The sequence below is a fragment of the Patagioenas fasciata genome, chromosome 2 (assembly GCF_037038585.1).
Source record: "Patagioenas fasciata isolate bPatFas1 chromosome 2, bPatFas1.hap1, whole genome shotgun sequence".
In the NCBI taxonomy this organism is placed as follows: Eukaryota; Metazoa; Chordata; class Aves; order Columbiformes; family Columbidae; genus Patagioenas; species Patagioenas fasciata.
In genome coordinates, this window is record NC_092521.1 from 13,449,555 (window position 1) to 13,462,326 (window position 12,772).

Consider the following 12,772-nt stretch of genomic DNA (forward strand, 5'->3'; position numbering starts at 1 on the left):
TAACATAAAATCTGAATATTCCTCATTTTCTCTTTGTGTATATACATGTCCCAAGATCCATGGATTTCCACCTAGAATTTTTGGGCCTCAGTCCTGACAAAGTCACAACCAAATTCTGTGCTACAAACAGTTAAAAAAGATAATAAACATTCAGATGACCTCCATCCAGTTTGGTTTCTTCTCACTGGTTCCCTGGAGGAGGTGTTTATGTCCAGGAGTATTAAATATCAGACTTTACTGGTCTTGAAGTTTGGCCCCACCACAGTAATTAGATGCCTAACAGCAGTGTTAATTTGGCATTTTTCCACTGAACTCAGCATCATCCTATTTTAAGATGCGTGGAAAAGAAAAAGCAATTCATTATTATGATGTCTTATTTGTATTCAAAAACAATATGTTCTTGAAATATTTTAAGCTATCTTACAACCCTTTATTAAATACAACGGGGTTTAAAAATGCTATTGGATACTATATTCATATTAATTACAAAGCATTCCAGTATGGTTAAAACAAATACAAATTACAATGTATACAACTACTGTTTTTTCAGTTAACATCATTGCATCAGTGCTTAAAGGAAAGAACACACATACCAGCTCTTGCTTGAACAGCATATGTCTCTTTTTGTCTAAAGCAGTATAGTTCAACCCTTTCCACTTCTTTTCAGCAATAGTAATGAAGACTCTAGGATAAAAGAATAACAGGTTCTTTTCTTTAAATGTGTTCTTTTTTAACGTGAGCTGCTAAAATACATTGGAATTAAATGTTCTTTGGCAGCTGCGATACATGAACCAGAAGACAGAGATTCTGAATTCTCTAAAACAAATATTGAGCACGTATAAGATTCAAAGAATAGAGTCTGAAAACTCTCCACTGCTTTCACAGAAACAGGGTTAATATCTAGAAATTAGTGTTTATATCTATTTTGAGTCAAATCACGTCATCTGACACAGAGCTCACTGAGAGATTTACCCCAGCATGTGGAATCCTTTGTTTTTATTTTAACCTTGTCCTTTTTTACAGCATGTCTACCACACACTTCATTTAATCCTACTTATCCCATATGCATTTTATTCTTAGAGTTCAGAAAGCCAAAATGACATGACAATGATTGGCACTAATCTACTGTTAATATTGAGTATTGAGAATAACAATAAAATATTTTCTCTGTATAAATAGAAATTGCAATTTGGTAAGACCTTTGCTTTTGTAGCAGAATAAATAAAATATATCAGTAAGTTTACTGTATTTTTTTTTATTATCATCAGTTTCCTGGTCTAGCCTCAAATTTGTAGTCAACACATAAAGTTGATTTTCTGTATCATAGATCATAGAATAATTTGGGTTGGAAGGTACCTTCAAAAGTCATCAGGTCCAACTCCCCTGCAACGAGCAGGAACATCTTCAACCAGATCAGGTTGCTCAGAGCCCTGTCCAGCCTGGCCTTGAATGTCTTCAGGGATGGGGCATCCACCACCTCTCTGGGCAACCTGGGTCAGTGTTTCACCACCCTCATTGTAAAAAATTTCTTCCTCATGTATGCCTCTAGTAAATGTAGTTACCTGCTTTGATGGATAAAATCATTTAGGGTCATCCTCATTTTCTCCTCAGATCCAGTCTCTGAAACCTTAATCAAATCCTTTACTTGATCTAATGATTCTTCCTATGAAAAACACATGAAAAAGTCATTATGTAAAAGAGGGCACTTTGTCATTCTGCCAGTGTTATAAGACCATTATTCACTGTATGACTAGCAAGCATGAGGGAGGCGACTTTGTAACTTGACAAATTGGGACCTTTCATATATCACTACGCTTGCAATGAGCGGAGAGAAGACTCCGGTAGCATGATTTATTTTTATTGTCTCCAGTCTCTCCAAGTACTAGTCCAAGCTGCTACTGCATGGAACAGTGTTGTTTTCTGACTTGTTTGGTGAAGATCAACCAGTGTAAAACATTCTCTACTAGGTAGAAGGAAAAACTTTCATTCTCCTTGGCTCTGTTTCCAGCCCTGCTACTTAAATTTATCAAGTTGCTGGAGTTAACTTCTCAAACATTAGGAGGTACCCAAACACATATGTAAGTTCTACTGTAACACCTACTGTTATCACTGAGGAATGGAGTTTGTCCTCACGAAGTAAAATAAATGGCTGGGTTTCCCAGCAAGTTCTGTAGGTGTTCAGGTACACTGACAAACTTGTCTTTCCATATGTATACTCAATGCTAAATTTTCAGATTCCTGGGTTCAAAAATGGTCACCTATTGGCCACTGTGTTCTCATGATACAACCTTGCATCAGCATGACTTTAGTGTTGATGCTCACGAGGTATGTAACATTAATGAGGGGTGAATCAGACTCTTAATCTAAGTGTCCCAAATTGAAATATTCAATATTAGAAGTCACTTTACAAAAAAAAAAAAAAAAATACTACTTTCTTGAGATTGCTGGTAGGATCAGCTTTAAAAAAGTGTAGAAAAAAACATGATTATGTGGGCTGGCAAGAAGATGTCTGAAGAGAAGCCATAGGAGTTGGAATTATTCTGTATCACATATTTTAGTTGTTTGACTGTTCTTACAAAGAATAAAAGTTTCTGAGGAAAGACAGCACTACAGCCAAAAAAAAAAAAAAAGATAACAAATTGTAGACAGGAATACTTGACTATGTCTAATAGATCAAAACAATTTAAAAAGAAAGAAAGAAGGGGCTGGTATCAGCTACTCTCACAAATGGAGTGCAGTTGAGGGAATTTTTGAAGGCCTGTTTTGGGGAACATGACCTCTTGTTGAATTACTCTGCTGAATACATGAGCCTGGGAGGATGGCTGCCACTTACCAGGTGATCTGCCATTTTCTCAAGAGTGTTGGAAAAGTACAGACGAAAGGTATGGTCACCCCAGTAGCTCTTGACACAAACACAGGGCTTCCTCTCCTCATACGGTAGGTACTGGTAGTTTCTGTGAAAACGAAGTACAGAGCGGGTCATAAAAGTGAGAGAGGAGTTTGGGGGGAGGCACAGGAAAGAAAAACTGCTTGATGCTCTATCACAGCACAGAAACTGAAGACACAACAGGATGTGTCACATGTGATAACCAGTAAACACCAGGAAGAACAAACACAGGCATCACTTACGCCACCTGTGAGATCCCTGAAGAGAAAAAACTTGAAGTCAGTGATTTAATATCGGCGCTTTCCAGGGTGAGAGAAAAGCCAGGCAAAGAGGCATGCAGAAAAGTTCTGAAATACTGTTAATGATGGAAAACAACAAAGGAAAAAAGAGCAAAAAATTAAAATCTGATCACCTCTTCCAGAGCAATGGCTCTGCACACCACACAGCAGCGTCTCCCACCACATTGCTTTCACAAGATGCTTTCTTTCAGAAGCAATAGGTAGTGTAGATTGACATTCCTTGGCAGAAGCTGATCTGTAGGACCCTGCTCCGTAAAAGTGATACCCAACTCATAATGACTCAGTGATAAAATGCATCTGCTGCTCTCTCTTTTCTCACATTTTTTCTTGGGTCCAAGTTGCCATATTGACTCTTTTTGTAATGGTGTTTTCTTTGGGTGTTTAGCTGTACGAGTGTCTTGTACAGAAAAATATGAACATAACCAGAGGCTCTGCGGACTTCAACACACACCTGCTACAAACCTGTTTCCATTAGAGTTGTGATAGGCAATATGCCAAAACCAGGTACCTGAGAAGCACTTTTTCCTCCCTTTATATAAATACTGCAGCCCTGTGAAACTCTATCGTCAGCCATACCGGACTTAACACCAGAAGCCTCACCATCTTCCTTACTAATGATGGGGTAGTGGAGAGCTTTTTACTGGATATGAAGCTCTAAAAACTATTTTATGTTCTTCCGGGAATGGCTCCAACCCAATGCCACCACTGCATGCACTGCAGCTGAGAAAAAGTTGAACCAGAGAGCTATTTTCTGGTGTGTATTCACCATGTGACACTTCAGTTTTTCTCCACAGAAACGGATTCCCCAAATAATACAGAATAAAGCTACTTGTGCCTCCTGCTCTTCACAGTGTTCAACAATCAGCAGAAAAAATGGTTGTGTTTTCCATCTCTTCTCCTCTGGGAGAGGCTGTGGTACTCAAGAAAGGAGAGGCATTTGGTATGGAGAGAAGACTTGACTTCTTTCTTTTCAAGGTGTCTCTATCTGAGCACAGACAAATTTCTAGAAAGTCCTGATCATCTGCTCCTAAAATCCAGAGCCCCAACAGGCTGAGATGCTTAAGCGTGGGCATCTACCTGTGGGCCCAGAAGGGGCTGAATCTCTCATGTTTGGTTGTGAGGATGCCTCAGATACACTAAGTCATTTCTGATGGAACTGAGCATGTGTCCAACCACTAAGCCAAGCTCCCAGAATCCAAAACCCTTGTCACTGTTAAGGATCCTATCCATGACTCTCAACTTCCATACATCTCTAATAGGTTTATGTGAGAATTTTTCTGTTTAAAAAGAAGATCAGCTCTGCAACTTCATTTTCCTGCCCTATGGGATACCAAAAGTGAAACAGAATTTCCCACTCACTTTCTACTCAATAACCTACAGCAAGGTAAGCATTACCCATTGAACTTGGTGCATAGTAGAGCTACACAGGTCTCAGGCAATCATTAATTTTGGTGGTTTCATAAGTGGGAAAAACAATTCAACTCTCTCCCAATGCCAGAACGTCTTAACATGAAATTCATAGAGCTTATGAATCTTTTCATGGGATTTACTAAGAATATCATATATCCATGAAATAATTCACATGAAATACCGAACTTTCATGTCTAATATGCCCTCAATGAGAATTTGAGGGAACCACTTTTTCAGGATTAGCTTATACTTGCTATACATTTTGAAATAAATGTGGAAAATTCCTGGCAATTTCATGGTGTCTGCTTTATAAGTCTTATTACCCTGCCTGTTCCTTTAATTAGTTAGTGATTTTAATCTCAAAAATTGACTCTTGCTATAATTTTCTTTTGTTCATTTATGATTCTAAAATGCAGAGTTTATCTAAGCTATTGGATATCCCATTAAGTACTGATTAATACTAAAAATATCCAGTGATGAGACCAGTAGGATGCCAATATGACAGTCACAAAGTCTTTAGTTGATATCTGTGCCTGGCCAAAATGTTTTAGATAGCACGGGAGGGAAAAAAAGACACAGTATTTTACATATATTTGAGGACAAGGGAATCTTTAATGAGAGAAAACTTTTTTTAATATTGGAGTGAGCCAAGAAGCAAATAGCAGATTTGAAGACTGATTCATTCTTTTACAACAGTTCTTTAAATCTGAATTCTTGTTAAGGGAAAAACTAAAAATCCCACAGTCTCTCAGGGAGGATAATGATCCAGCATGTACCCAAATCTGCAGTCCTGTTAATGAGGAGAGGCAACTGTATTTCTACTAAACATTGTTTTTTCCCCACTTCTCTTTATTTGTTGCAGAAACAAAAATTTCTACCATGGTATTTTCATTCTTGTTTTCTCCCACTGGTTCTTTTTTAATCTGACCGAGCCATTGATTGCAAGAAAGGATGAAAGTATTTTTTAATTTTAAGGAAGTCCAGAAATCAAAGAGATCCAGGTTGATATTTTCCATGTGGTCCTTATATCTGTAAACTGCTTGGCAGTGCCTGGCCTTCTAAAGAAAGAGGTACCATCTAGCCTTGCCACTCAGCAACTATCAGGGATGATTCTGTCTACCAATGCAACAAAGAAAATATTTCTTTTTTTAGCATCTTTGAAATTAATTAAGCATTTACAATTCTGTTTATAAACAAGGCCATTCAGAAGAACTCTTCTGCATGTTTTCATCAATCGATCCGTTCTTTTTTTCGAGGACTATTTCCTCCTACTTCTGTTATTATTTGCTGTTTAAGTCTATATCTCTAATTATTAGCTGTGGAAAGTGTTCTGGGAAGCTGACTTTGTCTTGACCAGTTTTCAATATTTTTGATGTGTTATTCTGCTTCTGGAGCTGGTCACTGGGTGGATGTTACTTGTGATCAGATTATGGGACCTTAATCCAAGGATATCACTGAAGGAGTTGCAGTTCTCTACAGCTTTCCAATGCATATTTGGTGTAACACAGTCCCTTCAGAAACACCAGAAGTTTAAGAGCCCATGGGACCAAGAACAGAATATGAATGTAAAATGGCTCAGAGCCCATTCACTTCAGTGAAGCTTGGAAAATTTACCGTTGTGAAAGACGTATTTGAGGATTTGAAAGACTCAATTCCACACAACATGTTTAATGCTGCCAGGATTCATTGAGTCCCATGGTATTATAAAATAGGAACCAGACTTCTGCATGACAAGGTTTTCAAACACAGATCCTCACCTGTTCCCACCTGTAATCAGTGGCTTCTCAGGGGGTGTGGTGGATATCAGGGGTACTCCAAGGTCATGAGTAATTTCATCCTCCCCCTCATGCAGTAGAGTTTCTTCCGCTTCTCCATCACGTGTCTTCTTTTTCCCTCCAGCTCCTGCTGACACCCCATCAGTAATACTTCCAAAGTTACCTACAGACACAAGGTTACAAGTGAAGACGTGACTAGCTTGGAGGTGGCAAACACGAATGAGGTTTAAAAAAAGAGAAAAAACAGTCATACCAGTGGAAAATCTTTGTCCTCTCCTGTTCATTACCTGTTCTGCTCATACCACAACTTGTAAAGGCCCTGACAGGTTATGTCAGTCCCAATGACTTTCCAGACTCCAGGACAGTGCTTCCTTACCTGCCCTGTGTGCTATATACCTAGAATACTAGCACCATCACTTAGATCCTCTGGTTACTGGCCTTCAGGATCTTCTGCTTTTGCTAAAGAAATTCGAAAGCTAAACAATACTGCTGTTGATATTTCTAGACCCAGGAGCCCCAATACGTGTTTGATTTACATAGCAAATATATGTCTTCTTTACAACATATGGATCGGCATTTCAAAGTTTGACCTCAGAGGCACTAAAGGTCTTTTTCAGAGAAGCAATTTTTGCATAGTAGCATTGCAGAGTTAGTAATAACAATGCTTTGAGGCCCCAGATTCAAGCCTAATGCCAAACAACTCTTCTAATGATGCAGCCATCTTCTCTGATATAATTTTGCCTTAAAGGGCAATTATCAGAACTGAGAAAGAGGTGCATCCATCAGACTCATAATTACAAATTTTATTACAGTCAGGCAGAAAATATTCCCTACAGGAGAAGGAAGTGCTGAATCACCCCACCCAGTCTCCTGATCTGGACTTTTCATTCAGCTTTTCATGTAAATAATGGCCACTTGCCAAATTTGGATCCAAATTTCAACTGCACAAGTAGCTGGGAGATGTTCAGGTGCAGAGTTCAGAGCCAGGTTCATCTTTAGTGTTAATTCAGACAAGAATCACTATAATTTCTTGCCCAACTATACAAACGAGTTTCTTGTCATTCCTAGCTCAGCTTCCTGGTAAGTTTCAGTGGGAGTCAATATCACTGATCAATTGCCCTGTTTGCCACAGACATCGCTCCCTGCACACTTAGCCTTACAGCTGAGCACACTCAGGTACACAAGCACGAAGATGGGAAGAGCCAGGGTGCTACTGTGCACTTGGACTCTAAGAGGGGCTAGTAGAGAGATAAGCAAACCCCTGCAAGGGAAAGGAGACCTATACAAACTCCTTTCTTAAGGGGAATTTCTTCTGCTTTGAAAATATCCAGTCAGTATTCATGAAAATGTCTTCATTGTCTCTTTATTCTGCTCCCAGAGAAAATTCAGCTCCACCACAAGGAGGTTCCTCACACAGTACAGTCCTGCTTTACTCAGGAAGAGGACAGGACTTACCAGGTGGACCTTAAAGGACAAGCTGGCACATGCATTTTGGGGCTTGGCTGTACATCACCCCCATGTCAACCTTCGCAGACCCACATGTAGCTCAAAAGAATTGGCCAAGAGGATCCACATGAGTCCTCCCTGCAAAGGAGCTCCCTCACACCCAAGGTCTAATTGCAATGGGCACCACAGGACGAACTCTGCCCTGACGTAAATTGAGTTGGGTCTCCCAAAAGATTAGGATGCTAAACACTGGGTGAGTTGTTATATATATTGACTGAGAGGATTTGTAGTAACACAGGGCATCTGGGAGTAGAGACAGCTGTGCATCAGTACAACCAGTTTGACCGCTACCCAGAGAAAAGATGATCAGGGTTCAATTCAAATGTTTAAGCCCTGCTCTGAAGCTGACTCCTGAGCCCTAAGACACAGCTGTCAATAGCACAGAGCATCCCTTTGCTTCTGAGACTCCCTCTCTGCTTTGGAGAAGCTTAACACACTTACCAACAGAAACCTCAAAGGTTATTGGCTTGTCCCCAACCTTCCTATCAATCATTGTGGCTTCGAAAAATGTCCCAAAGAGGAGGAATTCCTCAAATTTCTCTTCATAGATCTATTGGAGAACGAGGAGGCAGAAAAAAAGAATGACATTTATTTTACCTTCTACTCTTTTTTACAGCACAGAGAAGTATTTATAAATAGCAGCTGTGTTACTGTTGTAGATCTATCAGTCTGAGGTGATCAGCGTGGCACAATTCATAGGAAGAAGTAGTATCTCTTCTCTGAGAAATGGATATGGTTGGGAAAAGAGATAAACCTCTGTGATTTTGGTCATGTCAATATTGTCCTGCTATATCATGGCCGATTACATAAAAGCCATTACCCTTCACTTCATACTCTGCCACACCAGTAGCTGTTATTAAATGGTTTCAGTATCTTCACATACTCTTATACCATCATTCAAACCACACATCTATGGCAGTTCAAGGGCCCTTTTAGTGCAACAGAAACAAAATATCGCCACCCTGAGAGACGTAATTTAGCAGCGAATACAGCAGTAGTGTTCCCTTGCATTGCAAGAGTAAACATTGCATCCTAACACACCCCAGCAGGGGAGTTCTTGTCCATCTTTGCTTTCCCCAGGGATGACTTTAACCTAGTACCTATGTGTTCGGGCTGTCAAGACTTTGACCTTGCTCAGGGACACTCAGCTGTCAGTGATGCCGGTAAGATTTCTGACATCCACATCTTATTAGGCAGCAGCCCTGTGCAAAAGGGTATTGAAACAGAGCAGTCCATTTTTGTTTGGTGGGGCTTTTGTTTGTTTGGTTTTTGTTTGTTTTGTTTTGATTTTTTGTGTGTGTGTTGTTTGGTTGGTTTTTTTTTCCTGCTGTACCTTAAACTATAGACCAAAGGTGGGTTTCAGGGGATGAGAGGAGTGTGGTCCTCCACTTCTTGCCTTCCCCAGCAGCACAGCACAGAAATCAGTAACCCTGTTTTCAGCTTATTACAGACTTCGGAAGCACAGGAACCAAAGGGTCTTGGTGCAGCATACCCTGAAAAGTGTGACAATGCTTTGTGGAGTTTTAAGGCACTGTTTGCCTCTGCTTAAACCTATTGGAGCCCCAGCATCTGCTTATCCTTGGCACAAACTCTCACTGAAGGAAGGCTAACACCTCTAGAGCTCTTGGGTCATTAACAAAACAAGCTATTAGCCCCAAATCAACACCAAACTCAAAGGAGATAAATTTTGTGGTTTGAGTTCTCCCCAAATTTACACCCTGATTGCCACAGTCTCCCCAAGGCAAACCTTACTGATTCCACAGCACAGACACCAGTGTGCTGAAGTCCATTAGGCAAGATCAGTACTACCTTCTTTAGCAACAGAGTGAGGCAATGAATAAAACATCAACTGAATATTTATTTCCCTGACTTTTGCAAAGCAGAAACAGCTTTCAACACAGCCCATGATCTCTTCATTTTGAAAAGCCTCTGCTATACACAGTAAAGGAGCATAGGTCTCCAGTGAAAGAATTAGCAGCATCACGTACCACAAACAGGTTGCAGCTGCAGAGTAGCTTTAGCTTCCCTGCATCTTGATTATTTTCAGCATGAGCCCAGAGCACAAAGTAGCTAATAAATCTGAGGCTCAGAGGCTACAAGACACACATCTATCTCCCATTATAAAGAAAGAACATTGCAAAAGTTTAACGTCTTCTTGCTGCTGGAATAGGTCAATAAAGCTGGGCTGCAGGGCTGGGTAATTTGCCTCTGTTGTCTCAGAGGCACTATGAGACATTTTTCACCTTATTTATAATGTCTCCAGTTGCTGCTTTTTCTTTCAGAGAGTTTTAATACAATTACTGTATCTACCGCAGCATGAAATATTGCTGAATGTCGAAAGCAAAAGACTATCAAGCATTATGTTTTTACCTTTTACTCATTCTGTATTTGAAACTGAGGTACAGTAGCCAGAAATAAATCCTTATTACTACTATTAATATTTATTGGTGTTACCACAGGGTTTGTTCCTCTACCTGGAGTATTTAGCTAGCTCATAAGACCATAGTGCTTGAGCTGCTCACAATAATGGATTTTTTCCATACAAAGGAAAATCTATATGGAAATAAATTTTTTCTCATGTCACCTCTATTACAATCTTTAGAGAAGAACTAATGGGCAGAAGCAATTTACAACTGTGTGAGTATATAAAGCAAGACCAGGACACAGGTTCACACAACTGGCTTGAATTACCCATGCCATTTCTCTGCTAACACGTGCCTTGATCTGCTCCAGCTAACCCTCATGCTGGCAATAGCACGGCACAGGACAAGGGAGAGAACCTGTCGAGGCTGGGCCTCAGGACCAAAGAGCAATCTCTCTTCTCCTGTTTACTTGTACAGCTGGAGTCAAAAGACCAAGAATCAGGTCTGATAAAGGACACGAGTGCCTTAAGCACTGAGGTGGTAGCCCCACTACAAAAGCCAAAATTTTAATCAGTGACATACTGAAGTGGAAATAAAATTGGTTATGAGACTATTTTTCTTCCTATAGAGTGCAGAGGAAGGTGATGAAGCTGGTGAGGGGCCTGGAGCACAAGTCTGATGAGGAGCAGCTGAGGGAACTGGGGGTGTTCAGCCTGGAGAAAAGGAGGCTGAGGGGAGACCTTATCACTGTCTACAACTGCCTGAAAGGAGGTTGTAGCATGGAGGGGGTTGGTCTCTTCTCCCAAGTAACAAGTGATAGGATGAGACAAAATAACCTCAGGGGAGGTTTAGATTGGATATTAGGAAAAAATTCTTCATGGAAAGGGCTGTCAGGCATTGGAACAGGTTTCCCAGGGAAGTGGTGGAGTCACCATCCCTGGAGGTGTTTAAAAGGCATTTAGACGAGGTTCTTAGGGACATGGTTTAGTGCTAGAGTTAGGCTATAGTTGGACTCTATGATCCTGAGGGTCTCTTCCAGCTGAAATGATTCTATGATTCTGTTTATTGGGATAAAAAAAAAAAAAGAATTTGCATATGTACCAATGTGTTGTTGCTCCCAGACAGTGACGTGACAGAGCAGAGAATCCAAGTGTTGACTCAGCACCTAAACCCACATGCCCTGCCATAACTGTACAACCTTCTCAAAGCATGATAGCACAGATCTTCTTATGATGTATCTCAATATAACAGGAGAAGTTAGGAAAGCAACACCAGTTAACATCAGTTGTGGATGGATGCACAATTTGCAGGCCCTCTCCTAAAGAGATCAGCAATCTAAAACTACATTGCCAATGCAGGGTTAAAGGAGGCGAATCAAACAGGCTAGGTTCTATCTTTCTGCACTTGTAAAAATTCTGCACCAGTGATTCTCTCCTGCCTTCAGTTGACAACTATCAATCTTCTCAAATGAATGCAGGAATTCAGACTTGATCTTTACCAGCTGCCTCCACCAGCTTTCTGTCATTTAGCAGATATTACATCATGTAAGTTTCTAGTAGGAGCACATGGGTGTAGCTTGTGCAGAAGGGGCAATAGAAGAGGAGGCTAAGTTTTATGGAAACCAAGTCCTACTCGAGAGTTTTTATGAGTTGCAGATACACACTAATGCTCCATTTGCATTGCATTATTGTGGGAAGGTGCCAAGACTATAGAGCCACAGAGAAGCTGTCAGAGGCACATAAAAGCAGTATTACATGGTCTGAACTCAAATACACACATTGGTCCCATCCTTGGAGATTTAGGGGCAAATGTCAATCAACCTCTTAATATCATACCAACCTCTGAAGGCACATCAAATGGCTCAACTTCCACTTCAGTTGAGTTCATCTTATCTGAAGGAGAAACTGACTTTCGATCCTCTCGTGCTTTCTCAGTTTTGTCCTTTCCTTTGGGGGCTTTGAAGTCTTTATCTTTAGATGGAAATTTTATATCCTTGATAAAACTTGAAAACTTTGACTCACGAGCTCCTCCTGAAAGTATCTCCACAGCAATCTCAATGAAGAGACGTCCCCTGAAGGAGACACCTTCTCCAAAACCTTCATTAAGCTCTTGGTGGTCATCCATGAGGCTGTGACTCCTGGGTGAGCCATAGAGATTGATCCAGGCAGGCCCAAAAGTAGGCAAAAACCCTGGAGATAAAACACATTTTATGGCATTTTTATTAGGTGTTAGCATACTCTCCTCACTGTCTGCTGCAAGAAATCTTGTCTCTCACACACCAGGAGCCAAACCTGGACCCGTTTCTATGCAGGTGAGGACCACTTCATACAGAACACTGTTTTGCAGGGCAATTTTTAGAGACCAAGGAGCCTCTGCCAGTACTCAAACAGGGACTCTGCCAAAATGAAGCTCTTTCTCAGAAGGTTTTCGTACCTCTTGTGCTGGGACATAAGGTCTATTATATGTCTTAGGAAAAAGAGCTTGGTCCCACAGACTGGGGGCTGGGGCATGGTGGGAGAGGAATGGAGGCCT

At 40.6% G+C, this 12,772-nt stretch overlaps 1 protein-coding gene across 3 annotated transcripts in view; it reads right to left on the reverse strand.

Moving 5' to 3' along the window:
- The window catches only part of FER1L6 (fer-1 like family member 6), a 73,722-nt gene that overhangs the window by 41,781 nt on the left and 19,169 nt on the right, over positions 1-12,772 (reverse strand). For all 3 annotated transcript variants that reach the window (XM_065831418.1, XM_065831416.1, XM_065831415.1), the window contains exons 10-15: positions 12,080-12,429; positions 8,319-8,427; positions 6,354-6,534; positions 2,834-2,954; positions 1,563-1,663; positions 594-684 (exon numbers count right to left, since the gene is read on the reverse strand). In XM_065831418.1, the coding sequence (XP_065687490.1) occupies positions 594-684; positions 1,563-1,663; positions 2,834-2,954; positions 6,354-6,534; positions 8,319-8,427; positions 12,080-12,429 (953 nt within the window). The remainder of the gene's footprint in view (positions 1-593; positions 685-1,562; positions 1,664-2,833; positions 2,955-6,353; positions 6,535-8,318; positions 8,428-12,079; positions 12,430-12,772) is intronic.